Source organism: Mesoplodon densirostris, chromosome 13 (genome assembly GCF_025265405.1).
Source record: "Mesoplodon densirostris isolate mMesDen1 chromosome 13, mMesDen1 primary haplotype, whole genome shotgun sequence".
NCBI classification, from domain to species: Eukaryota; Metazoa; Chordata; class Mammalia; order Artiodactyla; family Ziphiidae; genus Mesoplodon; species Mesoplodon densirostris.
In genome coordinates this window covers 8,456,808-8,476,198 of record NC_082673.1, presented here as the reverse complement: position 1 = coordinate 8,476,198, position 19,391 = coordinate 8,456,808, and the positions used below count along the sequence as shown (strand labels likewise).

At 39.4% G+C, this 19,391-nt stretch overlaps 1 protein-coding gene across 1 annotated transcript in view; it reads right to left on the bottom strand.

The window, feature by feature from the left end:
- Positions 1–19,391, bottom strand: part of CLVS1 (clavesin 1) — a 141,734-nt gene that overhangs the window by 71,090 nt on the left and 51,253 nt on the right. The window contains exon 2 of the mRNA XM_060116097.1: positions 15,123–15,297. Within this exon, the coding sequence (XP_059972080.1) occupies positions 15,123–15,297 (175 nt within the window). The remainder of the gene's footprint in view (positions 1–15,122; positions 15,298–19,391) is intronic.

The window sequence follows — 19,391 nt, the reverse complement described above, 5'->3', positions numbered from 1 at the left end:
AATAAGCACAAGAAAAGATCCTCAGTATCAACAGTCATTACAGAAATGCAAAGCAAAACCACAATGAGATACTGCTTCACACCAATGACTATGGATATAACTAAAAAAAAAAGACAATAACTAGGGTTGGCAAGGAGTGGAGAAATTGGGACTGTCATACATTGCTGGGAGGAATATAAATGATACAGCCATTTTGGAAAAAATGTGTACATGAATGATCATAGCAAGATAATTCACAATCGTCAAAAGTGGGAAGAACTCAAATGGCCAGCAACTGATAAATGAAAAAAAAATGGGGTAGCCATGCAATGGAATATTATTCAGCAATACAAAGGAATGAAGTACTGATAGATACTACAGCATGGATAAGTCTTGAAAACAGTATGCTAAGTGAAAGAAGCCAGTCACAAAGGATCACATATTGTATGATTCCATTCATATAAAGCATCCAGAATTGGCAGATCTATCCAGACAGAATGTAGATTAGTAGTTACCTACAGCTCTGGAACGAGTGGAGGAAGTGATTAATGAGGAGTGACTGGTAATGGATATGGGATTCTGGGGGAGGGGGTGATAAAAGTGTTCTAAAATTAGATTGTGGTGATGATTACACAACTCTGTGAATATACTAAAACCCACCAAATGTACCCTTTAAATGAGTGAATTATATGGTATGTGAGTTATATCTCAGTAAAAGGTGAAAAGGAAAAACACCAAAATGTGAATTCTGGTTCTCTCTGGACTGAGGAATTATGGTTGATTTTGTTTTCTTCTTCATATTTTTGAAATTTTCCAATAAGCTCAAGTAAATTTTTATTTTTTCAACTTATCATGAAAAATATTTATTTAAATTAAGACAAAAGGAAATGGTGTATATTACAAGACAGATTTGACTTTTAGGAAGACAACATGGAACCTTTAGTAGAATCAAAGCAAGCCTAGAACAAAGCAGGAAGAGCAATTTAAAAAAGTGTTCTGTCTTTTGGGAGAGAACTGATGAGGTTCCAAATTGAAGTCGCAGCTCTGGAGGTGGAAAGAAGAAGATGGAAATGTGAAAAATATTGAGATAAAATCATTTGGAATTGGAATTGGGAATCAATTATATATATATATATATATATATATATATATATATATATATATATACACACACACATATATACACATACACATACTATGTCTATATATGTATATCAGCTATGTATAGGTAGGTAGATAGATAGATATACACTAACTCAAAATGATATATTTACCCCCATGTTCATTACAGTACTATTTACAATAGCCAAGATACAGAAATAACCCAAGTGTCCATCAACAAATAAATGGATAAAGAAATTGTGGTGTGTATATATATATATATATATATATATATATATATATATATAATTGATTCCATATACACACACACACACACCACAATGGAATATTATTCAGCCATAAAAAGAGGGAAATCTTTTCATTTGCAGCAGCATGGATAAACCTCGAGGGCATTATGCTAAGTGAAACAAGTCAGACAGAAAAAGGCGAATCCTGTATCTGTATGTTCTCTCTTATATGTGGAATCTAAAAAAAAAAAAAAAAAAAAAAAGGCAAAAAAGAAGGTATGCTGTAGTAGTGATTCTCAAAAAGGAGCATATCAGCAATATCAGCATTATCTGTGAACTTGGTAGAAATGCAGATTCTCAGACCTTACTACCCCAGGCCTATGGAAATCAGAAACTCTGTAGAGGGGTTCAGTATTTTTTTTAAACTTTCCTGTAGATTCTGAAGCATGCTAAATATGGAGACCTACTGATCAGTACCATTCCCAAGTTCTCTTTTAGATCTAAAATTCAGTGGTCTAGAAGAAACCATGTTTTTAGGGGAAGAAACGTTCATCAAGAATTAGAAAATCAGGAGAAAATCTTCACAGAGGAAGTAAGGTTTGATCTAGTGACGTGACATCATACTAATCATAACAGATGGAGAGGATTGTTAAGAGGGAAAAGGGTAGGGGGATGGGCGTCATTACAAGCTGAGGTACCAGGGGGAATGGGAATGGAGAGAGGGGAGTTTTATGATTCATCTGTGATCAGGGAGGAAATTAGGCAAGTGGTGCAGGAAAGGGGGGGTAGTTTTGGGCAGCACTGGTAAATAAACTCGGATGAGTAGGGTAGAGCCACTTATGGTTGCTCTTAAATACTGAATATTAGTTTATGCTCATAGTTGGTTATTTTCTCTATGTGTCTGTTATACTTCGAATGACTATATTTAGCTAACTTTCTTATGGAAGGTGTTGTCATTAAGACACTCAATTTTTTACAAATACAAAGAAATGTGAGTATCTATAGGAAAAAGAAAACACAAGAATAATCAAGAAGTAGAACTTTGTACCAAAGTACTCAACAATACCGTGCTCTGACCAGAGAAGGATATTTCAGAGTGTTCTCAGGCTTCATGTCTGTCGCAACTTCTGAGTCAGGTCTTCTCTTCCCTATAGATCTCTTTCAAAACTGAGTTCCCCCTTCCAAAGTCTGAAAATCCACCTTAACGTTGCCCTGTCCTCTTCTTTTTCTAAGAATATCTTAATTAAAACCTCATTCAGGGCTTCCCTGGTGGCGCAGTGGTTGAGAGTCTGCCTGCCGATGCAGGGGACGCAGGTTCGTGCCCCGGTCCGGGAAGATCCCACATGCCGCAGAGCGGCTGGGCCCGTGAGCCATGGCCACTGAGCCTGTGCGTCCAGAGCCTGTGCTCCGCAACGGGAGAGGCCACAACAGTGAGAGGCCTGTGTACCGTTAAAAAAAAAAACAAAAAAAACCTCATTCAGTTAATGGACCAAGTTATTCGTAATTTCTTCCAAATCCTTAATGAGTCTCTGGATTAAGGCATCAGGGATTACTCCTCTCAATTAATGACATTTCAGCTGAGCTGGCATTAGCTTAACCATTTAATTTTTTTCACATTGTTAATACTCTCCATCAAACATCTTGAAATTCCTAAACTCCCCTCTAGTATTATTGAAGCAGGAGAAATCATGTTTATGACTGTATTTTAAGAGTTCCTTAGCGGTGAAAGATATTTTTCAAAGTCTTCAGTCCAGCTTTTGTGCGCAACAGCAATCACCCTGTGCCTGGCCAACACACCTCATTTTTCCTTTTCTCCTGTGTGGAATGGAAGGAACACCAAGCTAATCTTTGTCCCGTCCTGGGGGCATGACCAGCTGGTCCCTCCACCTATGCCTGCTTGGAATTCTGGCGCATGAAAAGTTGAATAAATAGTTGTTGAATTGAAGTGAATCTTCTCTTCCAGCCTTTGCCAATTCATGTTACCCATACTCATCAAAAACTAGCTCAAATTTTTAACAGAAAGTATTAAATGAATAACTGGCTCTGCCATCACTCTCCTCAATATTTCCTCATCACTGATTTATCCGTCTGCTAAAATGCATTTCAGGAGGCATTATTCAATAACTGGGATTAAGACTAATCAAAATACCTAGAAAAAAATTAAGTTAAATCCCTTCCTCCACACCTTTTCAAATGTAAATTCTGATAGATAAAAATGTTAAATTAAAAAAAATCTAAGTCTAGAAGGAAATGTGAATTTTTATATAACATTTGGGCAAGAAAAGACTTTCTAACTTTCTAACTCGTCTAACTTGTTCATTTTTGTTGCTCTTCACTTGGGTTCTTTTTCTCAGTCACTGGCTTCACTCCATAGTTTTTCTCCAAATGATCTTTCCTTTCCTATGATTTCAAATACCACTAACTCTGTAGATCCAGCCCAGACCTCTCCCCTCAGCTTATACTTGATGTAGACAGTTAAGTACCCCCATGGCATCTTACGCTCAGCATTCCAGCACGCATTCTCTCCCCACGCCTGCGCACTCCCGTCTGCGCCATCTCGTAGGTCGGCACCACCCCCGCCCTTCCCGGGAGCCGCACACCCAGCTTCATCCTCGACCCCTGCGCTTCCGCTTCCCATTCTCAAGCATCCAGCCACCAAGCACTGCTTTGCTTTACTTCCTATGTACTTATTGAATCCTTTTATCACTCCTAATTTCGCCTTTGGTTATTTCTTACTTGAACAATTGCGGTTGTCTTCTATTCGGTTCCCCTGCCTTTGAATCTTCCCTGCTCATACCTACCAAATTGATCCCGGATGAAATATCAATCTGTGGTGTCATCCTGCTTCAATATGTTCAGTGGCCCCCAACGTCTGCAGAAAGAGACCAAGCTCCTTAGCATGCCACAGGGGCATACAAGCTGCTTGCCTGGCCCTTGTGCACGCCAGGATTATGAAATTAATTCTGCTTCTCTCTCTTAGTGAGTGATGTCTTGCCTCTGTATTTTTGCCCATAATATCTCCTCTACCTGAAATTTCTCCCACCCTGCCTTCATGTAGCTATTCCACAGTCATCTGCTAAGAATCAGATGAGGTGTGGCCTCACCCAGGAGGCCATTCCTAACTCCTCCTGCCTGGGTTGGGATTTTATTAACCTGGTACATATGACCCTTCCTGCACATGCAACATTGTTTACATCATTTGTTTATAGATCTGCCTCTACTCTGAATGATGACTTGTTGACAGCAGGGACTGTATCTGTTTACTTTTGTGGCTGATTCAAAGTCAGGTCTTAGTAACTGTTTCATGAATAGATGAATCGGAGCATTGGCTAGATCTATAATGCATGAGAGTCCAGAAAAAAACAGTTATCAAAAATATGCCAGAGATAGACCTATATAATTGGAACTGTTTTAAATGGGCCATCCTGTCTGCCATCTGGATCACCAGAGTATCATTACCTCTAATTGTCTTCCTGAGTTTAATTGATATTTAACAAGGTAGAGCATTAAAAAGGATATTTTATTCCTCTCGTATTTCTATAATAACATATTGCACTGCTGCAAACTCAGAATTACAGCTCTGTGGCCTGAGAAAGTAGTTTGTTTAGAGAGAGAGTGTTCTTCAGGCACCCCTGGAGTGTTCAGAATGAATTAAGAACCTTCTTGGCAAAATATATACAAATATCCTTTTCCTTCAAACTGTTTGTATCTCATATTCTTTAATATATGAAAACTGTAAGCATCACAGACTGTAAATGTTACTGCTTAAAAGAGTCCTCCAGGATGAAGGAGGTGAATTTTGACCCCATTAATCACTCAGCTACAGAGGCTTTGGGAGTGGACTCTCTGGTGATAATTAAAAGGATCACAACACATAAACAGAAAGAAAAAACACCTCAAGTGCTACAGTCTGAACAAGTGACACCAAGCTGGACCCAAGTCATTAACTGAGGTGAGAAGGTAGCTCCCTTGTTTGGGGTCAGTGAACGGGCTGGTGAGGTCAAACTTTAGAGCTGAGGCAATGGAGAGCCATTTCATGTAAATTCGTGAATTAGAGGCACAGGAGCCCACAGATAAGGGCTGGCCTCTTCATTCTTTGAATAACATTCTACCTTTCAGTGAGCGCTGACGATGGCCTGGGCACTTTTCATGCACTATTTAATTTCTACCATAAACCTATGAGGTAGTACTGTGTAGACACCACATTTTTACAGACAACAAAACCGGAACTGAAAGAGTTAAATGACTCGCCTGAGCTCTTAAAGTGGCAGAGCCAGGACTGAAGCCCAAATAGCTGGACTCCGCTCTCAGCTACACCAAGGCATGGTTGTACCGGCAACAGTAGCATCACCTGGGAACGTTTTTGAAGGGTAAACTCATGGGCTCTTCTCCAGATCTACAGAATCAGAAACTGGGAGTGGGGTCCCGCTGTGTGTGTTGTAGCAAGTCCTCTGGGGAGTCTGTGTACTTACGGTTGCGATCCATCGCATTATACCGCAATACCGTCTATTAGAGCAGTGCTTCTCCAACTTTAATGTGAGTACACATCACCTGGAGAACTTGACATGCAGATTGATTCAGTAGGTTTGGGGTAGGGCCTGAGAGTCTGCATTTCTAACCAGCTCCCGGTGATGTTGAGATTGCTGGTTTGTGGACTACGCTGCATAATAAAACCCTAGAATGTAGCTTCAGGAAGCCAGGTTGCTTTGTTCTCTGCTGTCAGCTGGTTTAGAAGAATACCAGACGCACCTTTTCTTTTGAGTGAATACACCACAAGTCAGTATGTCTGCATGTCTGAGTCACAGACTGTTGATTTGGTGTGAATCTACTACTAACTCGAAATGCATCTGCCCAACCAGCCTTTACAGATTTCTAATCGCACCGGTCATTCATTTACCCTCAGGAACTGTCATGTTTCCCGGTGACTTGACGGACGTTTTGCTGTTCTGGTCTTTCAAGTGAACAGAGCGCTTTGGATTCCCCAAGGGCAAGTGACATATTGTATGTTTTGGAAAAGAGATGGAAAACCAGAATGTGGGAAGGAGGCTAGAGAGAACGGATGAAGGTTGGAAACAGTTTGATGAAAAGGGACGCCCAGGAGATGGATGATTCCCAGCTGCCTGAGCCTCTGAGCCTTGCCCGCAGTCCCCTCCCACCTTTGGGTTAAGAGTTGGAAAAGCAATGAACCTCCTTTCACACTAGACTGGCCCAAAGCTTTTGGGAGAGTTTAAATCAAAGCAGATACAAATATTATAAAACCATTTTTTAAAAAATGACAACAAAAGTCACACAGTAAACCTTAAACTGGAACGAAGAGTTAATGAACTGATAAAGTGGCCAGAAGAAAATGACATAAGCACAGAAATGAGAAAAAAACAAAAAGAGTGCTTCCTAGATCTCCTCTGGTGAGTGAAAAGTAAGCTTCTCTAAACCCTTAACAAACATCTGGGTCCTTAGGGAATCAGATATTTTGTAAGTAGCCTATGGGACAAAAGGCTATATAGCTCTTCCTAAGTGAAACACTTCGGCACAGTAAATTCTTTAAGTATCTGGGTTGGCTGAACATTGATAAATGCTGTGTGCTGATCGTAATGGCTGGGTGGCAGTGATTTACAAGAAGTAATTCCAAAAATTGATTTTGGAAACAGTGCAAAACTCAAGAATAGGACTTCAGCAAGCTGCTTATTCTGCCAGAATTCCCCAGAAGAATTGAGAATAATGCTTTGCTATATTAAAATGGTGGCATAAATATTACTTTGTTTGATTAAAATTTAAACAAGTTGTAATGAACAGATATAACGGCTTTTAGACATTATTGACCACATTTAAGAAATGAAACAGCAGAGTGAGAGAAAGTGACTTCTAGGCATTCTCAAAATTAGTATTTTCAACTCAAGTTTTTTGAACTAATATTCACAGAATATTTATGTATCTGGGACAACTTAATATTCTAAACAATGACATACCCCATTGTTCTAAAGGAGGAATATATACTATATACACTATTAGAATTTCATGACTGGCTGGTGCAAGATAATTTTTGATGTAAAAAATTCTGATGACCCCTTAAAGAGCAGTCTTTGTACATGATTATTATTATTATAACTCATTAATTCAGCCTGTGAAATACATAACCAAAGTTGTACGCACATGCCTTTTTTTTTTTTTTTTTTTTTTGGTACGCGGACCTCTCACTGTTGTGGCCTCTCCTGTTGCGGAGCACAGGCTCTGGACGCGCAGACTCAGCGGCCATGGCTCACGGGCCCAGCCGCTCTACAGCACGTGGGATCTTCCCGGACCGGGGCACGAACGCATGTCCCCTGCATCGGCAGGCGGACTCTCAACTACTGCGCCACCAGGGAAGCCTAACATGGCATTTTTTTTTATGACTGTTGTCAGAGGCATTATAATTGCCCTTTTCTTCACTAAGGCTTTATTTTTTAGAGCAGTTTTAGGTTCACAGCAAAACTGAAGCGACGGGACAGGGATTTCCCATATACTCCCTGCTCCCACACACGTATAATACTCCCTCATTATCAGCAGTCCCCACCTGAGGTGTACCTTTGTTACAGCTGATGAACCTACATTGACACATCATAATCACCCAAAGTCCATAGTTTACATTATGGTTTACTCTTGGTGCTGTACACGCTATGAGTTTGGACAAACGTGTAACAACAAGTATCCGTCATTATAGTATTCTCCTTTGTGCTGCACCTGTTCATCCTTTCCTGCCCACAACCTCTGGTCATCATTCATTGTCTTTTGCAGAGCAAAAGTCTTTTAATCTTAATGAAGTTCAGCTTATCAGTTATTTCTTTCCTGGATTGTGGCTCTGGTGTTGTATCTAAAAAGTCATCACCATAACTGAGGTCACATAGACTTTCTCCTACATCTCCTGTGTCTGTGTCTAGATTTGTTTTTTTGCATGTGGATGTCTGGTTATTGTAGCACCATTAGTGAAAAAGACTATCTTTGCTTCACTGTAGTGCCTTTGCTCCTTTGTCAAAGATTAGTTGGATATATAGAATTGTCTTTTATTTTATTTTTAAAAGATTTTTATTGAAGTATAGTTGACTTATAGTATTATATTAGTTTTAGGTGTATAACATAGTGATTAGATATTTTTATGAATTATACACCATATGAAGTTATTGTAAAATATCAACTATATTACCTTGCTGTATATAATATCCTGCATCTTATTTTTTTATTTTTTTTCTGCATCTTACTTTTTTATAACTGGTAGGTTGTATGTCTTAATCCCCTTCACCTATTTTACCCCTCCCTGACCCTCTTCCCTCAGGTAACCACTAGTTTGTTCTTTATATCTGTAAGTCTGTTTCTGTTTTATGTTTGTTCATTTGCTTCGTTTTTCAGATTGCACATATAAGTGAAAACATACAGTCTTTCTCTGTCTTCTTTACTTCCCTAAGTGTAATACCTTCCAGGTCTATCTGTGTTGTCGAAAATGGCAAGATTTTATTCCTTTTTATGGCTGAGCAATATTCGATTGTGTATATTTACCATGTCTTCTTTATCCATTCATCTGTTGATGGGCACTTAGGTTGCTTCCATATCATGGCTCTTGTAAATAATGCTGTTATGAACATTGAGGTACATGTGTCTTTTCAAATTAGTGTTTTCGTTTTCTTCAGATAAATACCCAGGAATGGAATTGCTGGATCATGTGGTAGTTCTATTTTAAATTTTTTGAAGAACCTCCATACTGTTTTCCGTAGTACCAATTTACATTCCCACAAGCAGTGTACTTTTCTCCACATCCTTGCCAACACTTGTTATTTCTTCTCTTTTCAATGATAGCCATTCTGACAGTGTCAAGTGATACCTCCTTGTGGTTTTGACTTGCATTTCCTTGATGATGGACAATGTTGAGCATCTTTTCATGTGCCTGTTGGCCATCTCTATGTCTTCTTTGGAGAAGTACCTATTTAGGTCCTCTATCAATTTTTTAATTGGATTATTTTTATGTTGAGTTATATGCATTCTTTATATATTTTGGATATTAACCCCTTATTGGACATAGCATTTGCAAATATTTTCTCCTATTCAGTAAGTTGCTTTTTTGTTTTATAAATGGTTTCCTTTGCTGTGCAGAAGCTTTTTAGTTTGATGTGCTCACATTTGTTTATTTATGCGTTTGTTGCTCCTGTCTGAGGAGACAGCTCCATAAAAATATTGCTAAGATCAATGTCAAAGAGCAGAGTGCCTATGTTTTCTTCAAGGATTTTTATAGGTTTTAGTCTTACATTTAAGTCTTTAATCCATTCTGAGTTAATTTTTGTATATGGTATGAGAAAATGTTCTAGATTTACTCTTTTACATATAGCTGTCCAGTTTTCCCAATCTCACTTATTGAAGAAACCATCTTTTCCCATTGTATATTCTTGTCTCCCTTATCATAGATCAATTGACCATATGTGTATGGATTTATTTCTGGGCTCTTTATTTTGTTCATTTCATCTCTGTATCTCTTTTCATGCCAGTACCATACTCTTTTGATTACTGTAGCTTTGTAGTATAGTTTGAACTCAGGGAGCATGACACTTCCAGCTTTGTTCTTTCTCAAGATTGCTTTGGCTATTCAGAACCTTTTGTGATTCTATACAAATTTTGGGATCATTTTTTGTTCTGTAAAAAGCGCCATAAATATTTTGATTAGGATTGCATTGAATCTGCACATTGCTTTGGGTAGTATGAATATTTTAATAATTCTTCCAATCCATGAGCCTGGAATATCTTTCCTTTTATTCACATCTTCTTCAATTTCTTCCCTTAATGTTTTGTAGTTTTCAGTATACAGGTCTTTCACCTCCTTGGTTAAATTTATTTCTAGGTATTTTATTTTTTTAAAATTTGATTGTAAATGGGATTGTATTCTTGCTTTCTCTTTATAATAGCTCATTATTAGTGTATAGATATGCAACAGACTTCTGTATATTAATTTTGTATCCTGTAAATTTACAGAACTTATTTATTTGTTCTAATAGTTTTTTGGTGGAGTCTTTCGGGTTTTCTATATATAGTATCATGTGATCTGAAAATGGTGACAGTTTTACTTCCTTCCAATTTGGATGCCTTTTATTGCTTTTCCTTGTCTAATTGCTCTGGCTAGGGCTTCCAAAACTTACGTTAAATAGAAGTGGTGAGAGTTGGCATGCTTGTCTTGTTTCTCATCTTAGAGAAAAAGCTTCCAACTTTTCATTGTTGAGTATAATGTTAGCTGTGGGTTTGTCATAAATGCCCTTTATTATGTTGAGGTGTGTTCCCTCTATAGCAGCTTTGTTGAGAGTTTTTATCATGAATGAATGATGAATTTTGTCAAATGCTTTTTCTGCATCTGTTAAGATGATCACATAGTTTTTATCCTTTGTTTTGTTAATGTGGTGTATCACATTGATTGATTTGTGGATATCGAACCATCCTGCATCCCTGGAATAAATCCCACTTGATCAGGATGTATGATCCTTTTAATGTGTTGTTAAATTCAGTTTGCCAATATTTTTGTTGAGGATTTTTGCATCTATGTTTATCAGGGATATTGGCCTCTGACTTTCTTTCTTTGTAGTGTCTTTGTCTGGTTTTGGTACTGCTGGCCTTGTAGAATGAGTTTGGAGGTGTTCCCCCCTCTTCAACTTTCTGGAATAGTTTGAGAAGGATAGGTATTAACTCTTCTTTAAATATTTGGTAGAACTCCCCTGTGAAGCTGTCTGGTCCTGGACTTTTGCTTGTTGGGAGTTTTTTGATCACTGATTCAATTTCATTACTAGTAATCAGTCTGTTCAGTTTTCCATTTCTTCCTGATTCCATCTTGAAAGATTATATCTTTCTAGGTATTTAATCATTTCTTCTAGACTGTTCAGTTTGTTGGTGTATAACTGTTCATAGCGTTCTCCTATGATTGTTTGTATTTCTGTACTATCTATTGTAATTTCTTCTCTTTCATTTCTAATTTTACTTATTTAGTCCTTCTCTCTGTTTTTCTTTATGAGTCTGGTTAAGGGATTATCAATTTTCTTTATCTTTAAAAAAAACAGCCTTTAGTTTCATTGGTTTTTTAAAATTCTTTTTGGTCTCTTTTTCATTTATTTCTGCTCTAATCTTTATTATTTCCTTCCTTCTACTAACTTATAATTGCCTTTTAAAGCATTAAAATACAACTGGTAGACCCAAACAGAAGACTGTCACCAACTTGCTAGCCCAGTGCCCATCACCCATCACATGGTATCAACTCCACTTGGGGATAATTGGGACTGTATATAACCAAGAAAAAAAGCAGTTAAACATCCAGATTCAAAATAAAGAAAGCTTCTCAACATTACATTACAGGGTATTCCAAATGTCTTTTGCTTATTGTGGTAGATATTCTGATATGCTGCCAGGCCCCCTTTAGGACTGAGTATTTATTTCCAAGCTGCTTGAGGTGCTACCAGGAGAAAATTCTCAGATAATAGTGCCCTCTGGAGCCCCAGGCTGAAGAGAGCTGCTTTGCCCAAACTCAAAACCACTTCTCAGGACGGCCTGCACCCAGTTACTGAACAATGTGGGAATATAAAGGTCCAGTCCCTTGACTCCAGTCAGGGACAACTCTGAAGGGTCATCTCAGTTTCAGAACACCTGAAGCTTTCATTGGAAATGATTGAATCCCAGCTTAACTTCTCCTGCTGCCAACCATTCTTCGTAGCTTCCCTTCTGTGGGTGCTGACCCCAAGAGCATTCCCTAATGAATCTCCTGCATGTTAACCTCTGTGTCAGAATCTGCTCCTCAGAACCCAACCTGGAACAGTCAGTAATTGAGGGTCTCACTGAACAACTTTCTTTATGGAGAACTACGAACAGAGGTAATAGAGCTAAAACTCAGGGTTTTGAAACTAGGTTGTGATACAGGCGAAGGACTGAACAAAAATGATTCTGAATTCTCACAACCTGAACACCCCACCTCCTTCTCCTGCAGCAGGTATTGTACTGTCTGTGTGTGTTGAGGGGGTTGCCATATTTCAGGGCCCCAGATCCTCTAGGAGTTGATCCGTAGGTAATCCTAGAGAACGCCTATGAACAGCTGAAACCCCAAACCAGATGGCCTAGCACAAAAGTAGTCTGATGAGTAGCCCCGTGCCAGGTTACTTTCTCACATCTACCCCACAAAAGTCAGGACAGCAGAGAAAGCAAGTTCCCTTCACTGGAACATAGGGTCTCCCTCCCCTGCAATCTCCTGCATGTCTACAGGACACTTGAACCTCTTTGGGCCTCTCTGATGATGCACAGGAAAAAAGAACAGCAGTGACTTCTCATCTCTCACTGACCCTTTCCTTTTCTCCAGTGAAGTCCATGGCCTTTACCCATGCCAGTGGTGTTATGAAATTTATCTTGAACTTTCGTGGCTGACAAGTGGAGACCTGTATGGGATCTTCCTTGTACCACAGTGTGACCACAAAGACATGAATTCTGCTAGTATCAGTTAAGACTTTTTTGAAATGCCATAAGCAGTTAATGGTTACACTGTGGATGGAAGCAATCCCTGCAGTGATAAAAGGTCCCTGGGTGAGCTGGTAGGGAGGTGACCATGGTGTCTGAATTCCCGCAAAGCCTGAGAGAGGATAGCCTGGAGCAAGAAGTTGCCAGTGGCTGGCCAGAGCTGACCACCCACTGTAGGGCAAGAACCAAGCCAACAAGCTCGTTAGGACAAGGAGCCCATATCCCAGACAGAGGAGCTGCATCCAAGCTCAGCTTCTCCTAGGATCACTGGCTTCCTTCTCCTGGCAGGAGGGTCTGCACCTTTTTAAGAGTTCTTAGGTCTTCAGGGTCCGGGCAGGCGGAATTCACAGAAAAAGCTGCATCCCAATCCAGTCAGCCTGATAGGCCTGATGCTTTCCCACAGTCAAGGGAGTTTACCTTGTTTAGCAACAGAGAGGTCCAGACCATTGCTCTGTGAGATGATGGGAGGAGGTACTTTTTCTCCACTCTGACCCTGACCCCATGCATCTCCCCTTCGCCCAGTAGAGGCTATTCTTTAACCAGAGCTACAGGACGTTGTGGAGTTCAACCTGGACCCTGGTACATGAAGAGAGAAGGCCCAGATAGGACTCGCTTTGCCCCACAAAAGGTCATCTAGTATTTCTTGTAAAAATATATTACAAACTTATATACAGCTTTATGTTTTAAAACACATTCGCATGCATTGACTCAGTAAGACCCACATTAGCCTAGAGAAGTTGGCAGGGGACATGTTATATAATCCACACATTTCCAGAAATAAAAATTGGAACACAGGGTTGGAAAAAGTACATTTTTCTTCCTGATTTATGAAAAATCTTATAAATACGTAGAATTTGAATCACAGCTACTTACACATGTAATGAATTATCTCTTTTTAGAAAGATAAAATTATATGATGCTTGTACTACACCACAGAAAATCCTGGAAATATGGCCAGCATAATTATAGGGAATGAAATAAACCTTGCAGCTTACTTTAAATCTCCCTTTGATAAAAGCTTTAAGGAGACAAAGATCAGATGTTCAGAGGCTTAGATGAGAGGACGCTGGAGAAAAAGACGGCTAAGAGAAAGGGACTGACAATAAAGGACCAACAAGTCTATGACTGAGATGTTTTTAAGGCAAGGCAGGATCCTCTGTAGCCTAGAAATGCAAAAGCAAATTTAAAAATGTGCCCCCGATACACTGTGTGATGTAACTCCCCAGGATAATGTGGCATTCTTGGAACAGTGTGTACTTGTTCCTCTTCTGAAATAGGAAACCCTTTCAACAAAATAAGTTCCATTCAATAAACATGAGTTTATCAGAGGCCCTGTAAGTGCTGCCTATTTGCTGGGAGCCTAATGTGAATCAGCCACAGTTTAAGAAACAGGCCCACCAATTACTCATCACACTAGAGTATGATGGGTGATTGAAATGGGCTTCCCAGTCTTGTACTTTGAAGAGCTTGAGTACTGGCTGCTTGATCTGGGAATTAACAAATAGCTCGTGACCTATGTAGCTGCACGTAACTGCCGTCGGATGGGAGTCGATCTTCCTACAAAATGAAGAAGGGACTTGAGTTTTATCTATGCTGATTCAGGATCTTTCTGAACTATGCCTTTTCTTTTGTACAATGATAATGCATCACCAGGAAGCTAAGCAGCATTGCTTAGCTCTGAGTTTGCTACTTTTCATGGAATCACCGGTCCTTAAAAGTAGAAGGGACCCCAGGAACTGACTCCCCTAACCTCTACACAGCGCAAAAAGCCCTTCCCCAAAGTCCTGACAACTGGTCATCCAAACAGGAAGTAGAGTTCCATATGCTTCCTTTGCACTGAAATGATTTACTTTAGTACAAACACCTCAGCACGTTGCCTTCAGAGAAGTGAGGATCCAGCGGGTATATTTTCATGTGCAAAGATGCTTCCAGAAACGCTGGAAAGCTTCCATGCCACTGCAGTATAAGGGCACACTCATAAAGTAGATGTTTTCTAGTTTTAATTTGTGTGAACTCTCACACGGATTTGGCTAAACACCTCCAAGCTTTATTCATAATCACACCGGTAGGTAATTTGTGCCCGTGGTAACAATAGTTTAGAGTTGTTAATGAAAATGGAGGCTAATTTTTTTAAAAAAATCATCTCAACTCAGGCTGGGGTAAAAATACAGAGTATTCACAGGTGGATTCTATCGAAGTTTTCTTTTTCCGTTCTCAAAGGCAAACATTACTTGGGTTGCAATAAGAAAAGAGCACACAATCACATACTATCTCGCATGGTCCATTCATTGAACATACCTGCAACCCTTCAATGGCCAGTTTGAGGATTGATGGTGTCAGTTTGGAGGCTTGTTTGAAGGAAAAATTACTCCAGTCTATAATTAAAATGAAACCATTTATCTGAAGCTCCGGATCTTCAATAAGGACTTCCAGTGACAGCAGGATGGCCCGGAGGATGTCAGTGAAGGAGTTCCTGCAGCCAAAGCAGAAAGGAGAGGCTGTGCATGAATATTAGCAGGTGATAGGACTTTGTGTGTGAAGCACCGGCTGCCTCACTCCTGTGCTCCGTGAGCCCAGCCTGCAGGGTAACACCAGTGTCCTGTACCCAAAGTGACAGAAAATACATTTGCTAAACTTCACAGGAACAATGCTTTGAGAATCACAGGATGGAACCTCCCTTTGATCTGACCAGAATGCGAAACTTTACAAGATGTCTCTCTTTTGTGTTTCCTTGGGTCTCTAGTCTCTTGCTTCCACCACAGACCTGATTGCATTTCATTGAAATGCATCCCTTACTCGTCTCTCCCTCCTGGGCCATAATCATAGTTGTGGCCCCAGTATCTAGCTACTTAATGAATATTGCTGAAAAAATGAGGTAAGGCCTTCATCAGAGGCACTTGTTTTGATTAAACCTCTTATTCTTTTTGGATGGTTAAGATCTTGCTCAAAGTGTAAAAACAACTGTGCAATTGATGCTATTTTTTAGCCTCAATTCATGAATAGAGAAAAATAAAGCAAGAAGAATAGCTTATTTTCACTGAAGGTTTGCAGAATGTGATTCAGGAAGGAAATCGCTTGCAGTACAGCAGTAACTATGACAACAGGTAGACCTGAATACAAACTAGAGTGACAGTTCTCTAGTGTTGGATGTGTTCTTCCACATCCTATATTCCCAGTCACCAGTTGATTTTTGTTTTAAATAATTTTCAGACACGAAGAAATGATGGTGTACTTTGCTAATTCTCCCAGCAAATTATTTGAGCTAAAAATTTAAGATCTTAAAGGATCTCTAAATTCTGTGGATGTCAAGTGCTGGCAAAATCTGTTCAGGCTGTCATTACATTCAGAAGCTGTATCGTCTTGTGAAACCAGATGAAATGAACAGATTCCTGAGCATTTCAATCTGATTCAAATTATAACCAAATCTAATTCTAGATTGGAAATCAGAAAATATGTGATTAAATATGGGATTAACAGATACAAATTACTATACATAAAATAGATTCACATCAAGGATTTACTGTACAGCGCAAAGAATTATACTCAATATCTTGTAATAACCTATAATGGAAGGTAATCTGCAAAAAAACCTAAAACTGTATCACTGTGCTGTACTACCGAAACTAACACAATATTGTAAATCATCTATACTTCAATAAAACAAAAACAAAACAAACAAAAAACCAGTAAGAATTTACTGAATGGCTATTATAAGCTCAGAGCTCTGTTTAATACTTGAAGTTATAGAATAGTATGTCCTATTTCTACTTTCAAAGAGCCCTTAATTTGGTTGGGGTGGGGTAGGAGATTAGCAAAATGAGTTGAAAGGGATCGATAAAATTTGAGTAATTAGGAAGAGCTTACAGAGGAATGAAAGCTTGGGCTAAGCCTTGAAGGGTAAATAGGATTTTGGATAAGTGGGAAAAAGAGTAAGACATTTCAGGAACGAGGAGTGACATGTGAAAAATACAGATATTAGCCCATTCTGTTTCTGTACAGTTCTTCTAACTAAAAATGTCTTCCTTATATCAAGCAAAACTTTTCCTCCCCCAAATCCACCCACTGAGTATAGTTCTGCTACAAAGAAGAGAACCTCAGGTCTTCCTATACCACACACTAAATTATCTAAACATGGTGGACATGACACCCTATATAATCTCTAGATTTAAAAATATATATATTAGTAACTTTAACCATTTCTCATAGGAAGTGGTTTTTAATAATGTTCTCATCATTTTCTTTTACATATATTCTCTTCTAAATTTTAGAGATGTCAAATTCCTTAATGTAGGGTGAGTTTTCACTAGGGCTTTGAGTTTTGTTTTTGCATTCATAGCAAATATGATCTAAAGACCCAAGTCTTTTTGAGAGATACAGCTTTGTATTGGGAAGAAACATTGATTTAAGCAGAGTGTGAGACCAAAGATTGTGAGCTCCGGCAATTCCAAAGGAAAACATGGAAATGCCCAATGGTAAACTACAAATAACCATTGGAATTAGAGAGTCTGATCCTGGATAAGCTTTCTTAGCAAGAATACACACATGGAGAGAATCAGGAAACTTAGAAAAGCTAAGCCTTATGTAAAGCTTACATACAGTTCTGAGGTTAAACGAAGAAAGGTTAAGGAAATAAAAAGTGAGAGAATCATGATAGTCATGTGTTTTTTAAAAAGGTGGGTAGGGCTTCCCTGGTGGCGCAGTGGTTGAGAATCTGCCTGCTAATGCAGGGGACACGGGTTCGAGCCCTGGTCTGGGAGGATCCCACATGCCGCGGAGCAACTAGGCCCGTGAGCCACGACTACTGAGCCTGCGCGTCTGGAGCCTGTGCTCCGCAACAAGAGGCCGCGATAGTGAGAGGCCCGCGCACCGCGATGAAGAGTGGCCCCCGCTTGCCACAACTAGAGAAAGCCCTCACACAGAAATGAAGACGCAACACAGCAAAAATAAATTAATTAATTAATAAAAACTCCTACCCCCAACATCTTCTTTAAAAGAAAAAAAAAGGGGGGGGGGTAGTGTTTCAAGAAGGAAATGATAGATTGCGTTACTGACCCCAATTCTTCACTTATCTGAGCATCCACACACTAGCTGTGTGTTGACCTCACTGATGAGAGTGTATTTCTTGCCCTTTGGCCATGTGACTTGCTTTAGCTGATGGTATGTGACTGAAATGACTGTACCCATTTGGGGCCTAGCTCTTAGAGACCTCAGATGTTACTTGTTCTCTTGCTTTCTGCCGTTGCCGTGGAAAAACATATGCCCCAGCTAGACTGCTAGACTGAAGAGAAGAAGGACTCCCCAGCCAGCCAGCCAGCTAGCAGATCTTTGAAAGAACCAGGGCCACCCAGCTGACCCCAGCCTAGATAAACACTAGCTGCCCCACAGATGTGTGAGCAACCATAAATGATTGCTTTTTTAAGCCATTGAGTTGGGGGATGGTTTGTTATAAATTAATAGCTACCCAATACCAGAAGGTAGGTAACCAAGTCAAATGCAACAGAAAGATGAAGGAGAATAAGGAAGGAGAAAGGGCTATTGTATTTGACAACAAGTAGATCTTTGGAGAATTTTGAGATAGCCCTTTTCGTTGAATAGTGAAGACAGACATCATTGATGATGAAGATCTTTAGCAAATCACTTAATTGCTACCGCATTTTACTCCTCTGTAAATGAGAGATAGCCCCTCTTCCATCACGTATCCACTTGTATTCACTCCCAAGAAAGAAACATTGACTCTTGGAAACTTGAAAACTATTTTATGCATTTTCAAGACCAGAACCTTACTGATGGGTAGGCATTTGCAATGAATGAAGTATTATACTTACGGGGTGATCCCAGGAGAAAAGTAAAATAATTTTGGAATTCACTCTAGTTTCCAAATGTTTGAGTACTTCACTTTTCTAGAACTAGAAAGTTGGGCAGCAAAAAGTTGAATGGAATGGGTCTCAAGTCATGAGGCTTACACCTGTTGAGGGGTGTGACCGCCGCCTATATCTTAGCTGATCATTAGCTTGAATTCCTTACTTCCTGGCTTCCTCAAATGGATTTCCTCATCTTCTTCCTCTTTCTTATCTATGATATCTTTGAGTTGTGAAATCCTCTCAGCTTTTTATAATTTGACATACCAAATACTTTATGTAGTTACTCCACCCTCATGGAGGTGGAACATAGCTTCCCACTCCTTAAGTGTGGGCTGAGCATAGTGACTGTTTTTCAAAGATCTTGTACAGTGTGGAAAGGGAGGGAGAAAGAATAACTTTACAAGAGAAACCAGACAAACACTTCCTCAGCCAGGTGACTAGGGTTGACATCAACAGAGATAAATCATGTTGAGAGTAGTTCCCCTGGATATGATGATGAAAATCATACTTTACCTCTGTGATCCTCCTCCCCCAAAACTATAACCCCAGATTAGTCAAGGGGAAAACATTAGGCACATTCTAACTGAGAAACATTCTACAAAACACCTGACTGGTACTCTTCAAGACTGTCAAGTTCATAAAAAACCAAGGAAAGTCTGAGAAACCGTCACAGCCTAGATGAGCCTAAGGAGACATGAAGACTAAA